This window comes from Eleutherodactylus coqui, chromosome 2 (assembly GCF_035609145.1).
Source record: "Eleutherodactylus coqui strain aEleCoq1 chromosome 2, aEleCoq1.hap1, whole genome shotgun sequence".
NCBI classification, from domain to species: domain Eukaryota; kingdom Metazoa; phylum Chordata; class Amphibia; order Anura; family Eleutherodactylidae; genus Eleutherodactylus; species Eleutherodactylus coqui.
Genome location: NC_089838.1, coordinates 176418203 through 176431051, shown reverse-complemented (window position 1 = coordinate 176431051; position 12849 = coordinate 176418203). Strand labels below are relative to the sequence as shown.

Here is a 12849-nt window from a genome sequence, read left to right as displayed (position 1 = left end):
TTTATACCATTTTTTTGCTGCAGGATAAGCGCCGTGCCCCTGCCGTGACTGCTGCGTCTCCCTTTCTCCCGGTGTCTCCCCGCTTTATGTGCCGGCTGCCACCCAGCTGGCACATGTTCAGAGCCGAGCCAGCTCGTCACTAGTGACGTTTCTTCGTGGGCCTCTGAGAGGCTCACACAAAAATAGGACATGCGATTTGTTTACCGCATGAGTTGTCACACGGTCAAAACGCGGCTGTCTGCATAGGATCGCATTATCTAATGCAATCCTATGGCAGTGGGCAGAAATTCTGCGGGAAATCCTGCTGCAGAAACCACCCCCCCCCCCCTCCTCCTGTGTGCAGGGGGCCTTGAGCAATATTTCCCCCCAATTTCAGGCAAGTTTCTTAAGTGCTTCCTCCTGACACCAGAACAAGCCTAGTCTACTCCTAATACTGAATAAAATGCCAGTGAAAGACAGACATTTGGCGGTAACTCCAGAGGAAGCAGCAGGTACCCTCCCATCGCCAGGAGCTAAAGACGTTCTCTGCCCAACCCTTCTTACAGAATCTGTATCAAATGACAACCGGAGACTCTTCTACAAGTGTCACCTTATACACCTTTCCAGGGCAGGAAGGAGTTAAAAATCCAACGCATGCATTACCATCCTTGTCTCTTAATCCCCTTACGCTCCAGGACCCACATTTCGTCCGGGAGGTGCAGTGTTTGTACGGAGGTTTAAGTTTCTTACAGCAGACACTTGTCCGCAAAAGCGCTGATCAGCACCGCCGCTGATCACAGCTGTTTACCCTTTAACTGCTGCCATCGATTCTGACAGCGGCATTTAAATGTCCCAGAGCTGCTGTGGCGTGGCTTGATAGATTGCGGTATAATGTAATATTATGGTATTACATCATACGGCAGGAGTGATCAAACCATCACAAGTTCAGGTCCTCTACAGGGACTTAGGAAAAAAATCTGTTTAAAAAAACGTAATAAAGAGTGATCAAAAGGTCATATATTCAAAAATGATACCAATAGAGACTACAGGACATGACGCCGAAAATGAGCCCTCACACAACAAAAAATAAAGGTTGTGGTTGTCAGAAATGGTGGCATAAAATAACTTATTTTATGGGTCAGCATGATTACAATTCCAATTTTTTCCCCTATTTAATTTTTATGTCTTTTCTTGCTGCAGTGTCTACATTGTAGAAAAATAAACCACCTTTCCACCCATGAAGACTGCTAAATTTTGGTGTTTTTTTCCAGTTGCACTTCACTTACATTTACAAGAAGTCTTTCAGTCATTATATAGCACTATTGAAGAATACAACTCGTTCTGCAAAAAACAAGCCCTCATACAGCTACATTAATGGATCAATGTGTTCTTTTCGTTTGTTTTTTAAAGTGGGGAGGAAAAAACAAATATGGAAAAAGCAAAAAAAAAAGGGGTCATGTCATTACGGGGTTAAAGGGTTTATCAACACAAAAAAATAAGATGCTAAGCATTTTTTGCAATAGGTATTAACAACCTACTCTGTACAACAACCAACCCCTCTGCTGCCACACATCTAGGTAGAGTTTAGAACTGAGTCTTCACCTAGTTGTATACCAGTAGAGGGCGCTGCAGCCAGGTGTCCACCCCTGTTCTCTGTTGTGGAAAACAGTGTAAGTGACTATATAAGTACATTTTATTTTTCTCTATTGCTGTGATTTCACTCTTCCTACCACCCCCTGGGTTTTACTGCCCTCCCCACTCATATGCCGCCCCCAGGCGCTGTGAATGGAAGCTGTTCTATGCTCCAGACAGCTTCTTCCTTTTGCAACACACTTGCTCACCACCAGACCGGACACACTGACAGTGGCCGTCAGTGCACCAGGTGTATAGTATGCACTACTATACATGTTACCACCCAATGCACCGAGAGCCCCTTACAAGGTTAACGCCTTCCCGTCAGCCATACAACTATACACGTCCGAACCGCTTATGCCACATGCAGTTAGGACATAAAAGAAAAAATTTTGATTTTAATAAAAAGTCAAAAATGGTACAAATGAATACTATAGGTCGCCCCGCAAAAAACGAGCCCTTGTACATGGACAGAAAAACAACGTTATGGGTGTCAAAAGATGGTGACCGAAAGCCAGGCATTAAGCAGTCCTACATAAACTATAGCTTTAGTATTGCTGACCCACGGAATAATGATATAACTGCACCAAGACTGCCATAAACCACCCCACCACTGGTGCAATTGCTTTAATTTCCCCACTTTTTTGTTTTTAGTTTTCCAGTACATTATATGGTACTATTCAAAAATACACATCATCCTGCAGAAAAAGTTATGATGTTTGGAAGGGAGAAAGAAGGAACTGCAGATGCACCTATGTCCAGGTAGCATTCAACCACCCCTGGTCAGGAAAGGGTTATTGGGCATACAAGAAGTTGTTCTGAAGTTTGCAGGGGCCCCACAGTCCCTTCTGGTGGACAGAGGATTGGTGCCGGCAGTCAGGAGCTCAGAGGAGAAAAGCAGAAGGATCATCTAAATGAAGCAATCACCGCATATAAACGTAGGGCCACTTTCACACGGACGAGGAAGTCATGCAAGGATCTCTGCGTTGCGAGGTGCACAAATCTCACACCAATATGAACCCAAATACATGAGCGACGTGGTGTGGGAAACAAAATCGTGGCATGATCCAATTTTCACATGCCTCTGAAAGCATTGCCCACTGATCTCTATGGGCCCTTTAATGCACTGCATTGCTGGCGCCTGTCATGGGATGTGCATGCGAGGGGATCAGAATTACACAGATGGGAGGCGTTTTATCGGGGAGCTACGAAAATACTAAAATATAGTGTGGCTTAATAATGATTTAAAGGGGGCAACAAACAAAAAGAAAGTGTTTAACCCCTTAGCGACCACCAGATACCCCTTTTGTCGGCCTGTATCGCCGGTCTACGTATGAAGAGAGATCGCGCGGTGACCTCCCTACATACATGCCGATGCCACTGTTTCTTACATCCAACATCCAGGGGCAACAGCATCGAATCTGCCGCGCGGCTCATCAAGGCCTGTTAACCTTTTACATCCACCCAATGATGTTCAGGGGTCTCATACGGCCTACCACAATGAAATCGCAGGGAGCCATGTGAGTGTCATGGCACACGGGGGACTTCTGAAAGGCACCTGTGGGGTGGCTTAACCCTTTCCAATCCACTGAGACGTCTGAGGACATTCTGATTGAAGCCTGCCCAGCTATGATGTCGGTAGACGTCCGGCAGGGTATTCTTACTGTAGATTACTGGCTGCTCTGTTGTCGCGGCCTCTCCGGCATGTCCCATACTACAGGACTGGCTCTATAAAGGCAGAAAGAGAAAGTCCCATAGGAAACCCTAAATCTAAAATTGGATTGCAAAGGGTTAATAGGCTGCCTGTCACATAGCAGTATGATGTAATGCTACGGCATTACATCATGCTGCAGGAGCGATCAAGGCATAGCAAGTTGTTCTTCCCTCTGGGGAATCAGTAAAAAGTTTTACGATTTAAAAAAAAAAAAAAAAAAAAAAAAAAAAAAAACTTACTATGTAATAAAAGAATCTAAATAAACAAAAATACATATTTGGCATCGCTGCATCAGTAAAAGTCCAACCTGTCAAAGAAATGCTTTATTTACACCGCATGATGAACATTGCCAGAAAGATATATCTATCCCACATCCATCCATCTGAAGAACGCCAGAAATGCCCTTTTTTGATCACCCTGTCTCCAAGGACAAAAATAGATCAAGATGTTGGTATCGTAGTAATCATAGTGACCCATAGAATAAAGTTATGGCATTTTTGTAGCAGTTTGTGCGCCGTAGAAACAGGATGCACCCAAATATGGCGGAATTTCGTTGTTTTTTTTCCCATTTCTCTCCACTTAATTATTAAAAAGTTTCAGTACATTATATGGTACATTAAATAGCACCATTGAAAAATACAACTCGTCCCACAAAAAACAAGCCCTCATACAGCGACGTCGATGGATAAATAAAGGAGTTACGAATTTTTAAAAGAGGGCGAAGGGAGGGGGGGGGGGGGAGCAAAATGGAAAAATGGCAAAAAGCTCCATAACTAAAGGGTTCAACTATTATAACAAGAAGGCATTGAAAAAGCACTAACAACCTTTAGGCCCCCAGTCCACAGGTTTTGCGGTATCCCGCGGTGGAGCTCCGCCGCAGGAGCCGCAGACGAATCTCCGCCGCTCAGCTTAATCTGACAGATAGGCTGACCGCGGAGAATCAGGGCAATTTGCTGCATGCTGCGAATTGCCCGCAGCGAGCGGAGAATCTCTGCTATGGAAAGCTTCAGCCGGCGAAAATCACTGCCGTGGACAGGGGGCCTTAAGGAAAAAGTCAAATGATGTAAAATAGATAAAAGCAGCAAAGCTAGAGACAGAGACTAATTGCTACAGAGTAAAACTAACCCTAAACTATTCTTCAACTATATGAATAGTAAAAAAAAATTTAAGTCCCGTTACAAAATCACAAGAAATGGCTAAACATTGGGGGCAGATGGGCTGTACTGCACGGACATGTCTTCTTATAGCCTAATATACGAGGTTCCATTTGGTCTAGTGGTGCCCATTACTTGTACTGCCTTTACACCCAGCATTGCTGCCATTTACAGTGCGGTTGTAAACACCACAAGCGGACTGCTCCAAAGTGGAACTGAGGCGTCTTCCACAACAAATCCAGGTGTAGCTTGGGCGCAGACCGTGTCCATGTCTGGAGACCTCGGGGTGGGCAATTCAATCCTGCTTTTGACTGCCCCATTGCTGGAGCATGTGTGATTGGGTAGATCACACAGGAATTATGGCTGACTACAAAACTTAGTTAACCTAACCTAAGGGCTCCTTCACACTGGCGATCGCGATATCGCCGAGAGAGAATTGTGGCAAAAATCGCAGCTTTGCTCATGATATGTTTCAGCGTCAGCGATGCTTTATCTTGCAGAAACATCGCGGCCGCTTGCGGTTTTCTCACAATAGACAACAGAAGTTATTAGTGTTGAAAACGAAAGTCGCAAGTTCGTGGTTTGTGTTTAAAGAGGGGGGAAAAAAAAACGCAGAAAGAGGACAGGCCACAATTCTTTTTTTTAATCATGAGGGAAAACATCGCAAATAGAAATGAAAGCATTGAAAGTGATTGGTTTCATAATTCTGCATCTTCACTCACTCTTGCAAGTGTGGAGGCACCCTGAGTGTCAGGTGGTGAGAAGGAGATCACATGACCACCCAAGGAGAAGGATGCCAGGACGTTTCAGATAGAAAGGAATAACATACACACTGGGGTACTACTTACATGATGTATGGAAGAATAATTAGCCAGTGACAGAAGCCTCTAGTCCTCAGCAGTAACTGATAGGAGTTTCTGTATCCCCCTCTAAAGCTTATGTGGTAGGGTCCATCACACAGGAATTACACTGACTAATCTGAGAGCATATAAACCAAAGTAAATCTGAGCTGATCACATGACCACCTGAGAAGGAGGCCAGGAGTTTCAGATAGAAAGGAATAAGCAAACAAGGTAATACTAGATGACTTATATACGGGGTGGGGGGGGACTTGTTACATAGTGATATCTCACCTGCGTGTGTGTGATTTACCGGCGGATACAAGACTTTTAGGTAAAAACAAGGTTTCATCTGTGAAGTTCCGATCCTTACAGTGATAGCGGATCAGAAGAGGTTCCTATTGATTTCAATGGGAAACATCAGACACATTGCAAGGCAGTAAAGGTCCCATTAACCCTTTCCAATCCAATGTCGGGTCTGCCCCGACATCATCATTTCCCTCCACAGCTCCGATGTCAGGGCAGGCCTGACACTGCAGTGCAGGGGTGCATCTGCACCCGATCATCAGACACATTGGGTGCAGATGCACTCCTGCACTGGTCCTCATCAAGCACCCCCGAGGAGAAGGCAGAAAGGGTTTTTAACCCTTTCTGCCTTCTCCTTTACACATTACATAGCGCTCAATTAGCGCTATGTAATGCACAGAGATTCCGGCCGGCGATCATGTGACCGCCGGTGTTACCTGACCCCCAGTGATCACATGAACGCCGAGCCGGGAGCCTGCACCATGGGGGGTACCTGCTTACCTGTCCGGCGTCTTCTGCATTCTCCCTTCTGCCTCCCGGGCCGGCGATCATGTGACCGCTGGGTGCCACCTGACCCCAGAGTCACATGATCGCCGAGCCGGGAGGCAGAAGAGAGAATGCGGAAGACGCCTGACAGGTAAACAGGTCCCCCCCACGGTGCAGTGAGCACCTGCACCCTCCTGAACTCTGTCAGTTTAGGAGGGTGCAGGGAAAATGCATTTTTTCTCATCCATTCTCCCCAGCTCCAAATAAATTGGAGCTGGGGAGAATGGATGAGAAAAAATAAATGGATTGGAAAGGGTTAAAATCAATGGCCGATGCGTTCCAAGGACTGCAAAAAGTTAAAGCATGCCACGATGGCATCACTCATGAATATCAGTCCTTCAAAAGACTAAGATTCATATTTGCGCGAGATTTGAGTGTCGCAAAGCACAACTCGTGCTCCATTTTCTCGACCGTGTGAAACCGGCCTAAAGAGGTTGTCCATTTTTTTTGGTTGCTTATTAACCCCTTAAGGACATGGCCTATTTTGGGCTTAAGGACAATGATAAAAAAGACAAAATACATCAATTCTGCCATAGATTTTTTTTTTACAGCGTTAATCGTGCAGCATAAATGACAATATATTTTTTCTGCGGGCCGGTCCAATTACAACGATCCCAAAATAATTTTTTTAGGTTTTTCCACAAAAGATAAACCTTTTTTTTTTTTTTTTTAAACATTTTTTCTAAATCGCTGCATTCAAAGCCCTGGAACTTTTTTATTTTTCTATGTAGGGAGCTCTATGAGGGCTTATTTTTTGTGAGACAAGCTGTAGTTTTTATTGGTACCATTTTGGGGTACATACGGCTTTTTTGATCACTTGTGTTTTTTGGGGAGGCAAAATGCTAAAAATTAGCATTTTGCCATAGTTTTTTTTTACGCTTTTTTGCCGTGCAGGATAAAAAGGACGTGCAACTTATTGTACACATCGTTATGGACAACGATAGCAAATGTGGGATTTTAATTTTTTTATGCCAATATGAGAAAAAGGACCTAAAAAAAAGGGTTTCGTTTTTTTTAAATATTTAGTACATTTTTTATTTTTATTTTTAAACACCATTTGTGTCCCTGTGGGGGACTGACATACCACCAATATTCTCTGTGATAAGGCATTGCAGGACTTCTCTCCTGCAATGCCTTATTACAGCGATCATAGGCAATATAATACAGGATACTGGTATCTGGCATCCTGTTGCCATGGCAACCAGCCAGGCTCTCTGCTATTTTATCATGAGAGCCCGACAACGTCAGAGGGAGTGTGCTCCCTCTGTGAACCCTTACCGTGCCACAATCTATATAGCTGCAACCCTGCTGTTGCAGCGGGAGGCTGGCTATCACTGACAGATTTCGTGCCATCCCCAGCACGCTAGTTTACGCCCTGTCGGGGAAGTACCCCACTGCCAGAATGTAAACTTACGCCCTGGAGTGGGAAGGGGTTAAACACAAACAGCTGACAAGGCAATAAAATAAAAGTAGTAACACTTTACCACTTCCCTACTATTCCCATTCTGACTCTTCCCTGATACCAAGTCACTGTTCGCCCAGCTCCAGCAAGCAATAATCGGTATGTGAACCCCGCGACTAAAACTAGGCCAGCTTGGTATTGCCAATCCATTACGAATTAGTGTTTCACGCACCAACCCCATTGATAGGCCATAACACTGTTGTGCCAAGTCCCATTCCAAGCCCTTTGGATTAACTAATGTCACCATGATAGCATCCGATGCAGCGACAATACCAGCTCTGCACATACATTCAGGCACTTTCCCCTATAGATACAATGCAGTCACTTCCATTCCTGAACTTTGACATTGCAACGCCAAGAAGGAAAGTGATAGAATTATGGAGATCACAACATAGACATGTTAGGGATATGCAAATGAGGAAATGGAAACAGTGTTCAAAACATCTCGATTTATTAAATATTGAGTAGGGCGCCACACGCAGAAATACAGACTTACAGGCCTCGGCACGCCATCAGTGACATCATTAATGCTTGTCCGAGGAACGCTCTGCGGCGCACAAACCATCAAGATGGCAGCTCCCTTTACACTTGCCGACCAATGACATCCCAGACGTACTCGATGGTGGAAGTCCGGAGACGCTGCTGGCCGTGGTGGCATGTTTAGGCCACGCAGGCGGCTCACAGTGGCACAAGCAACATGAGGCCCAGCATTCTCACGTTGCAAAACAGTTCTGGGACACTTCAGAGAAATTGCCGTACCACTAGTTCCATGACCAAATCAACATAGTGCCGAGTTGTTCCTCTATCTGGAATGAAGACTACAGGGGTCCGTCTACCTACCATTATGCCACCCCACAGCATAATCCTGGTGCGACGTTCCCTTGTGGTCTCCAGACCAATCTCCTGCTATTATTGCGTCCCAAACAATATCAGGACTCATCCAAGATGGCAGACCTCCGTTGCAGGCTTGCTCTGTACTATGAGGACATGACACCTGTCGTTGGGCGCTTTGCTCGTAGCCAATGTTGTGCAGGAGCCTTCTGATAGTTTGTGTAGACACTGTTGGTCACCCTAGGCTCGGGATGCAACATCCATGTTCACTCAGTACAGAATGGATCGCTATGCGCCATTCTTATAATCCGACGACCCTTACGTGCAGAGGTTCACCTTTGTGCAATCCCTGCTGTCATTCCAGTGCAGTTTTTTTCCCCAACCACTGGGAAACGCAACGTGAACAGTGCAGACATCCCGGTCTACCAGCGTAGCGATCAGCCAGAGCCCCCGAGTTCAAGAATGTGGCGATAACTGGCATGCCTGTCAGGACTCGAACCTGCAACCTCGCGTGATTGAGCGGCACGCTGGATACCTCCCTCGATTCCCAGTACCTTGTTCCTCGCCCGGCTCCCCAATTAGCTCCGTATATAAACCTGGCCCTTCATCCCTTGCGTGTTTATTATGCCTACCAGCCTTTAACCAAGCTTCTCTTCTGCCTGCAATAAGATTGACCTCCCTGTATTGACCCCTGGCTTGTCTCCTGACCCTGTTTCTGCCTAACCCTCTGTGGTGCATCGACATCTCAGTGTACCAACCCCAGCTTGCCTGATCTTGTTGCCCACCCTCGTTGGCTGCCCCCAAGACTCCAACCTAGTGCCTGAAGCGCTACAATGCCATCACAGGAGGCACCACACAATCATACCACAAGACTATCCAATCTTTGTAGTGTCATGTGACTGCAAACATCTTGCTTCCAATCTGGCTTTTATACCACTAAAGCCCCTCCCACATGCCACAGATTGGAGCTAGGTGCTGGAAAATGAGCATGTGCATATCTTAGCCACACCTACTTTCTGGATTTGCATATCCTTATGGCTTCTCCTTCTTAGTGTTGCATGTTCAATCTTTAGTACAGTAGGTTAAAGAGGTTTTCCGTGCAGAATACTGTTGGTGACCCATCCTCCGGATAGCTCATCAATAGCTGACTGGCTGGGGTCCATCGCTAGGGATCCTGACCAATCAGCTGAGCAGGCGCATGCTGTTAGCGCTGCAAATACACAGAGGTCAGAGTGGAAGCCTCCCTGCCGACCTCTGTGTAGTGGCCAGCATGGAGACTTCTGCTACTTCCACTCAGACCTCTGTGTATTTGCGGCGCTGACAGCATGCTCCCGCTCCGTTGATCCGTCGGGGTCCTAAGCGACGGACCCCAGCCAATCAACTATTAATGGCCTATCCTAAGGATAGGTCATCAATTGTATTTTCCATGGAAAACCCGTTTAATGCAGGCCTAGACTACTTCTGGGACACAGAAGCCTCTACCCACCAACAGCCAAGAACAGCGCCCGGCTAATGTGCTACGAGGAAGGAGGGGATGAGGTGGAGGAGCGCTACGCGTGGCAGGTGGTCAATGTACATGAGAAGGGACAGACGTATTAATGGGGCGGGAACTATGCAAAATGGAGTCAAATAATGTGTGAATATAGTATGTGACTTGGGTCTGACCAGCGGGGGCGCCCTAAGAATAAGGCCAACTGATCTTAAACGTATTCTACTTTCTATTAACGGATTTATGATATTACCAGCTCGTTACCTGTGACCGTATCCGCGTGGAATTTGTATTTTGTATCCAATCTGTGTCTTGCTGTATATTGAAATGAAAAGGGTTGACCTAGTGAAGGAATGTACCTGCGATCCGCTGTCAGCGCCGTGCTGTACGCTTTTGGTCTTGTGACCTTCTGCTAGGATATAGAGGTTTTGTGGCTGTACACACGGAAGCCGCTGCATACAGTGGCCCAGGAGAAAAACATGTTACTTCTAAATGTACACCTGCTGCCTTAAGTGTTTGCCCTGGATCCTTATTGATCGTCGTCGTAAATGCTATTTTAAGAGGGAACTGCAGCCTTTTGAATTGAAAAGACAAATCCGTCTATTACCGGAATGCGTGGAAGTAACCACTTTCTCCTTCTGCTAATCAGCTCATAATAATGGCTCGTACAATATGTCGCTCTAGGTGTCTAATTAGTAATCTTGTGCCGTTGCACAGTTTTGGTTCATCAGGATTCCGCATTAATAGGACCGGGACACCAACTTTTAACCTCAGTTTAGAGGAGGCCCTGCTGACGATTCCAGACATGTAATGTAGATCATAATGTTGGCAAGGATGACTTACCCCTCAGGATAGGTCAAAGGGTGCCTGCCTCTCAGGATCCCCACCGATCAGTGCAGGGGGCCGGACGCGGTTATCACTGGTCAGTGCCGAAAACGAAACCAGTGGGAGCGCTGCCTCTTATTACACGGCTGGGGTCGGAGTGAAGCTGACACTACACCTGCACCGACAGCGGGCCATACAATCAGCTGATCGGTCAGGGATCAACTACTGATGACCTACCCTGAGGATAGGTCCTGGAATACCCCTCTAATGATATCAAGCGCCCCCATGGTCAGCGCCATGTACAAGTGAAGGATAGGCTGCGCTGCACCACTATTACCGTTATGGGGACCGAAAACAAATAGCGCCAGTAAAACCCGCTGACTAACGAGGTCCATCCGGCCCTCCCTGACGGACGGTAGAGCATGCGGGACAGATCACCGTTCCGGTGACAGGTTGGGGTTTCAGCTCAGGACTTGTTCACATCTGCAGTGTGGGAGCAGGAGGATGGGGCCCGCACCCACCGCACAATAGCTAAACACTTCAGTGGGAAGATAAACAAAACAACCATTCTTGTAGCATCTGTGGGCACAAAAAAATAAAATTGCACATGGCGCAAAAAGGCCCGTTTTCGGCACCCCTGGACTGCGGGGCACAGGGTCCTGGTTGTTGTGCAGCGCCGTCTCATCCTCTACCTTAACGGAATTCAGTGACACCAACAAGCCAAAGCTGTCCGAGCCGCCGGCTGTCAGAAGATAGCTGCTAACAAAGTAACCGACCCCTTCGCCCTCCTCCATCAGCCAAGGACCACCTCTACCCGTCCCACCGGGGTCCATCGTGTGAGCGGCGGCCGCAGACCGCTCCGTCACCTGTGTGCAACACCCTAACGTCACCGCCGTCCGTAGGGGGTCATGTACCCCAACACCGGCTCCCACAGCGCCCCCTCAATGTATCACAGGAACAAGCTTCACATCCTACTTCTGGAGACGCCACACAATACGTGCGCCATCTGGCTGCGTCTGACAAGGGCGCACACGCCAGCGGCCGGTGAGCTGGCAGCACGGGGCTGGCACTGCTGTGGCAGAGCCGCAGGAACTACTGAACAGCAAACTGAGAAGTGCAAGAAAAAGTGAGAACAGTAAAAAAGAGAAAGCCAGCAGCAAATCCGTCAGCGTCCGTCAGTATACCCCCACACCCCGGCCGGTAGGGGCGCTGCTCTCGGGAATGAATGGCAGGCAGCCCGGGTGACACTCACCTGTGACGGCCGCAGCAGGCAGGCTCAGGGCGGCCGGGACGTCCCCGTTCTCCGCGCCATCTTCCCGCCGCGGCTTCTTCCTCTCCTTCTCCCGCTTCTCCCCGGGCTTCCTCGGCTTCTCGGGCGGGCCGGGCGGGGCGAGGCACAGGTTGCCGCCGGCTGCTAGCGACGAGCTCCAGGGCGCTGCTGTAGCGTAGCCCGGTGCAGGCCGATGGCCCCCGCCCCCTCCGCCCTCGCCATTCACACGCTTCGGCTTGGAGCCCTTCTCATCTGTCCGGATCTTCTTGGCGGGATGCAGGTCGCGGCTGCCGGAGGAGGAGGGCGGCGGGCGAGGCTTGCCTTCCGCGCCGGCCTTCACCACGATCACGTCTCTGGCTTTGGGCAGCGCGTCGTGTTTCTCAGCTGGCGCAGCACGAACGCTAGTCCACAGCTCCGCCATTTTGGGCTCCTGCGATGCCCAGACTCCGCCGCCGAGCTGCCAGGGAGTAGCGGGCGGGGCCACGACGGCTGACCAACGGCGCCCCGAAGAGGGGGCGGGACCTGGACAATTACTGCCAATAGCGTGACGGGGAAGGGGCGTGTCACAGCGTATGACGCCGATGGACAAGTCGGAGAGGCGCATGGGAGCTGAGGCCATTTTGTTAGTTTCGCCGCGGAGGGAAGAGGAGCAGGAGGATCCTGGCGGAGGGTGTGAGGGGGCGTGGCCACCGCGCCGTCCTACATGGGCGGGGCGCTCGCTGCCTGGGACATGTGTGGCGCAGCTCAGCGCGCGCTCCGGGTTGTCACCGCTCTGACGTCACGCGCGCCGCGGCCACACAAC

At 48.5% G+C, this 12849-nt stretch overlaps 1 protein-coding gene across 1 annotated transcript in view; it reads right to left on the bottom strand.

The window, feature by feature from the left end:
- The window catches only part of RSBN1L (round spermatid basic protein 1 like), a 58271-nt gene extending 45729 nt beyond the window's left edge, over positions 1 to 12542 (bottom strand). Inside the window, exon 1 of the mRNA XM_066591998.1 lies at positions 12030 to 12542. Within this exon, the coding sequence (XP_066448095.1) occupies positions 12030 to 12468 (439 nt within the window). The 5' untranslated portion in view covers positions 12469 to 12542. The remainder of the gene's footprint in view (positions 1 to 12029) is intronic.
- Positions 12543 to 12849: the final 307 nt, after the last annotated feature.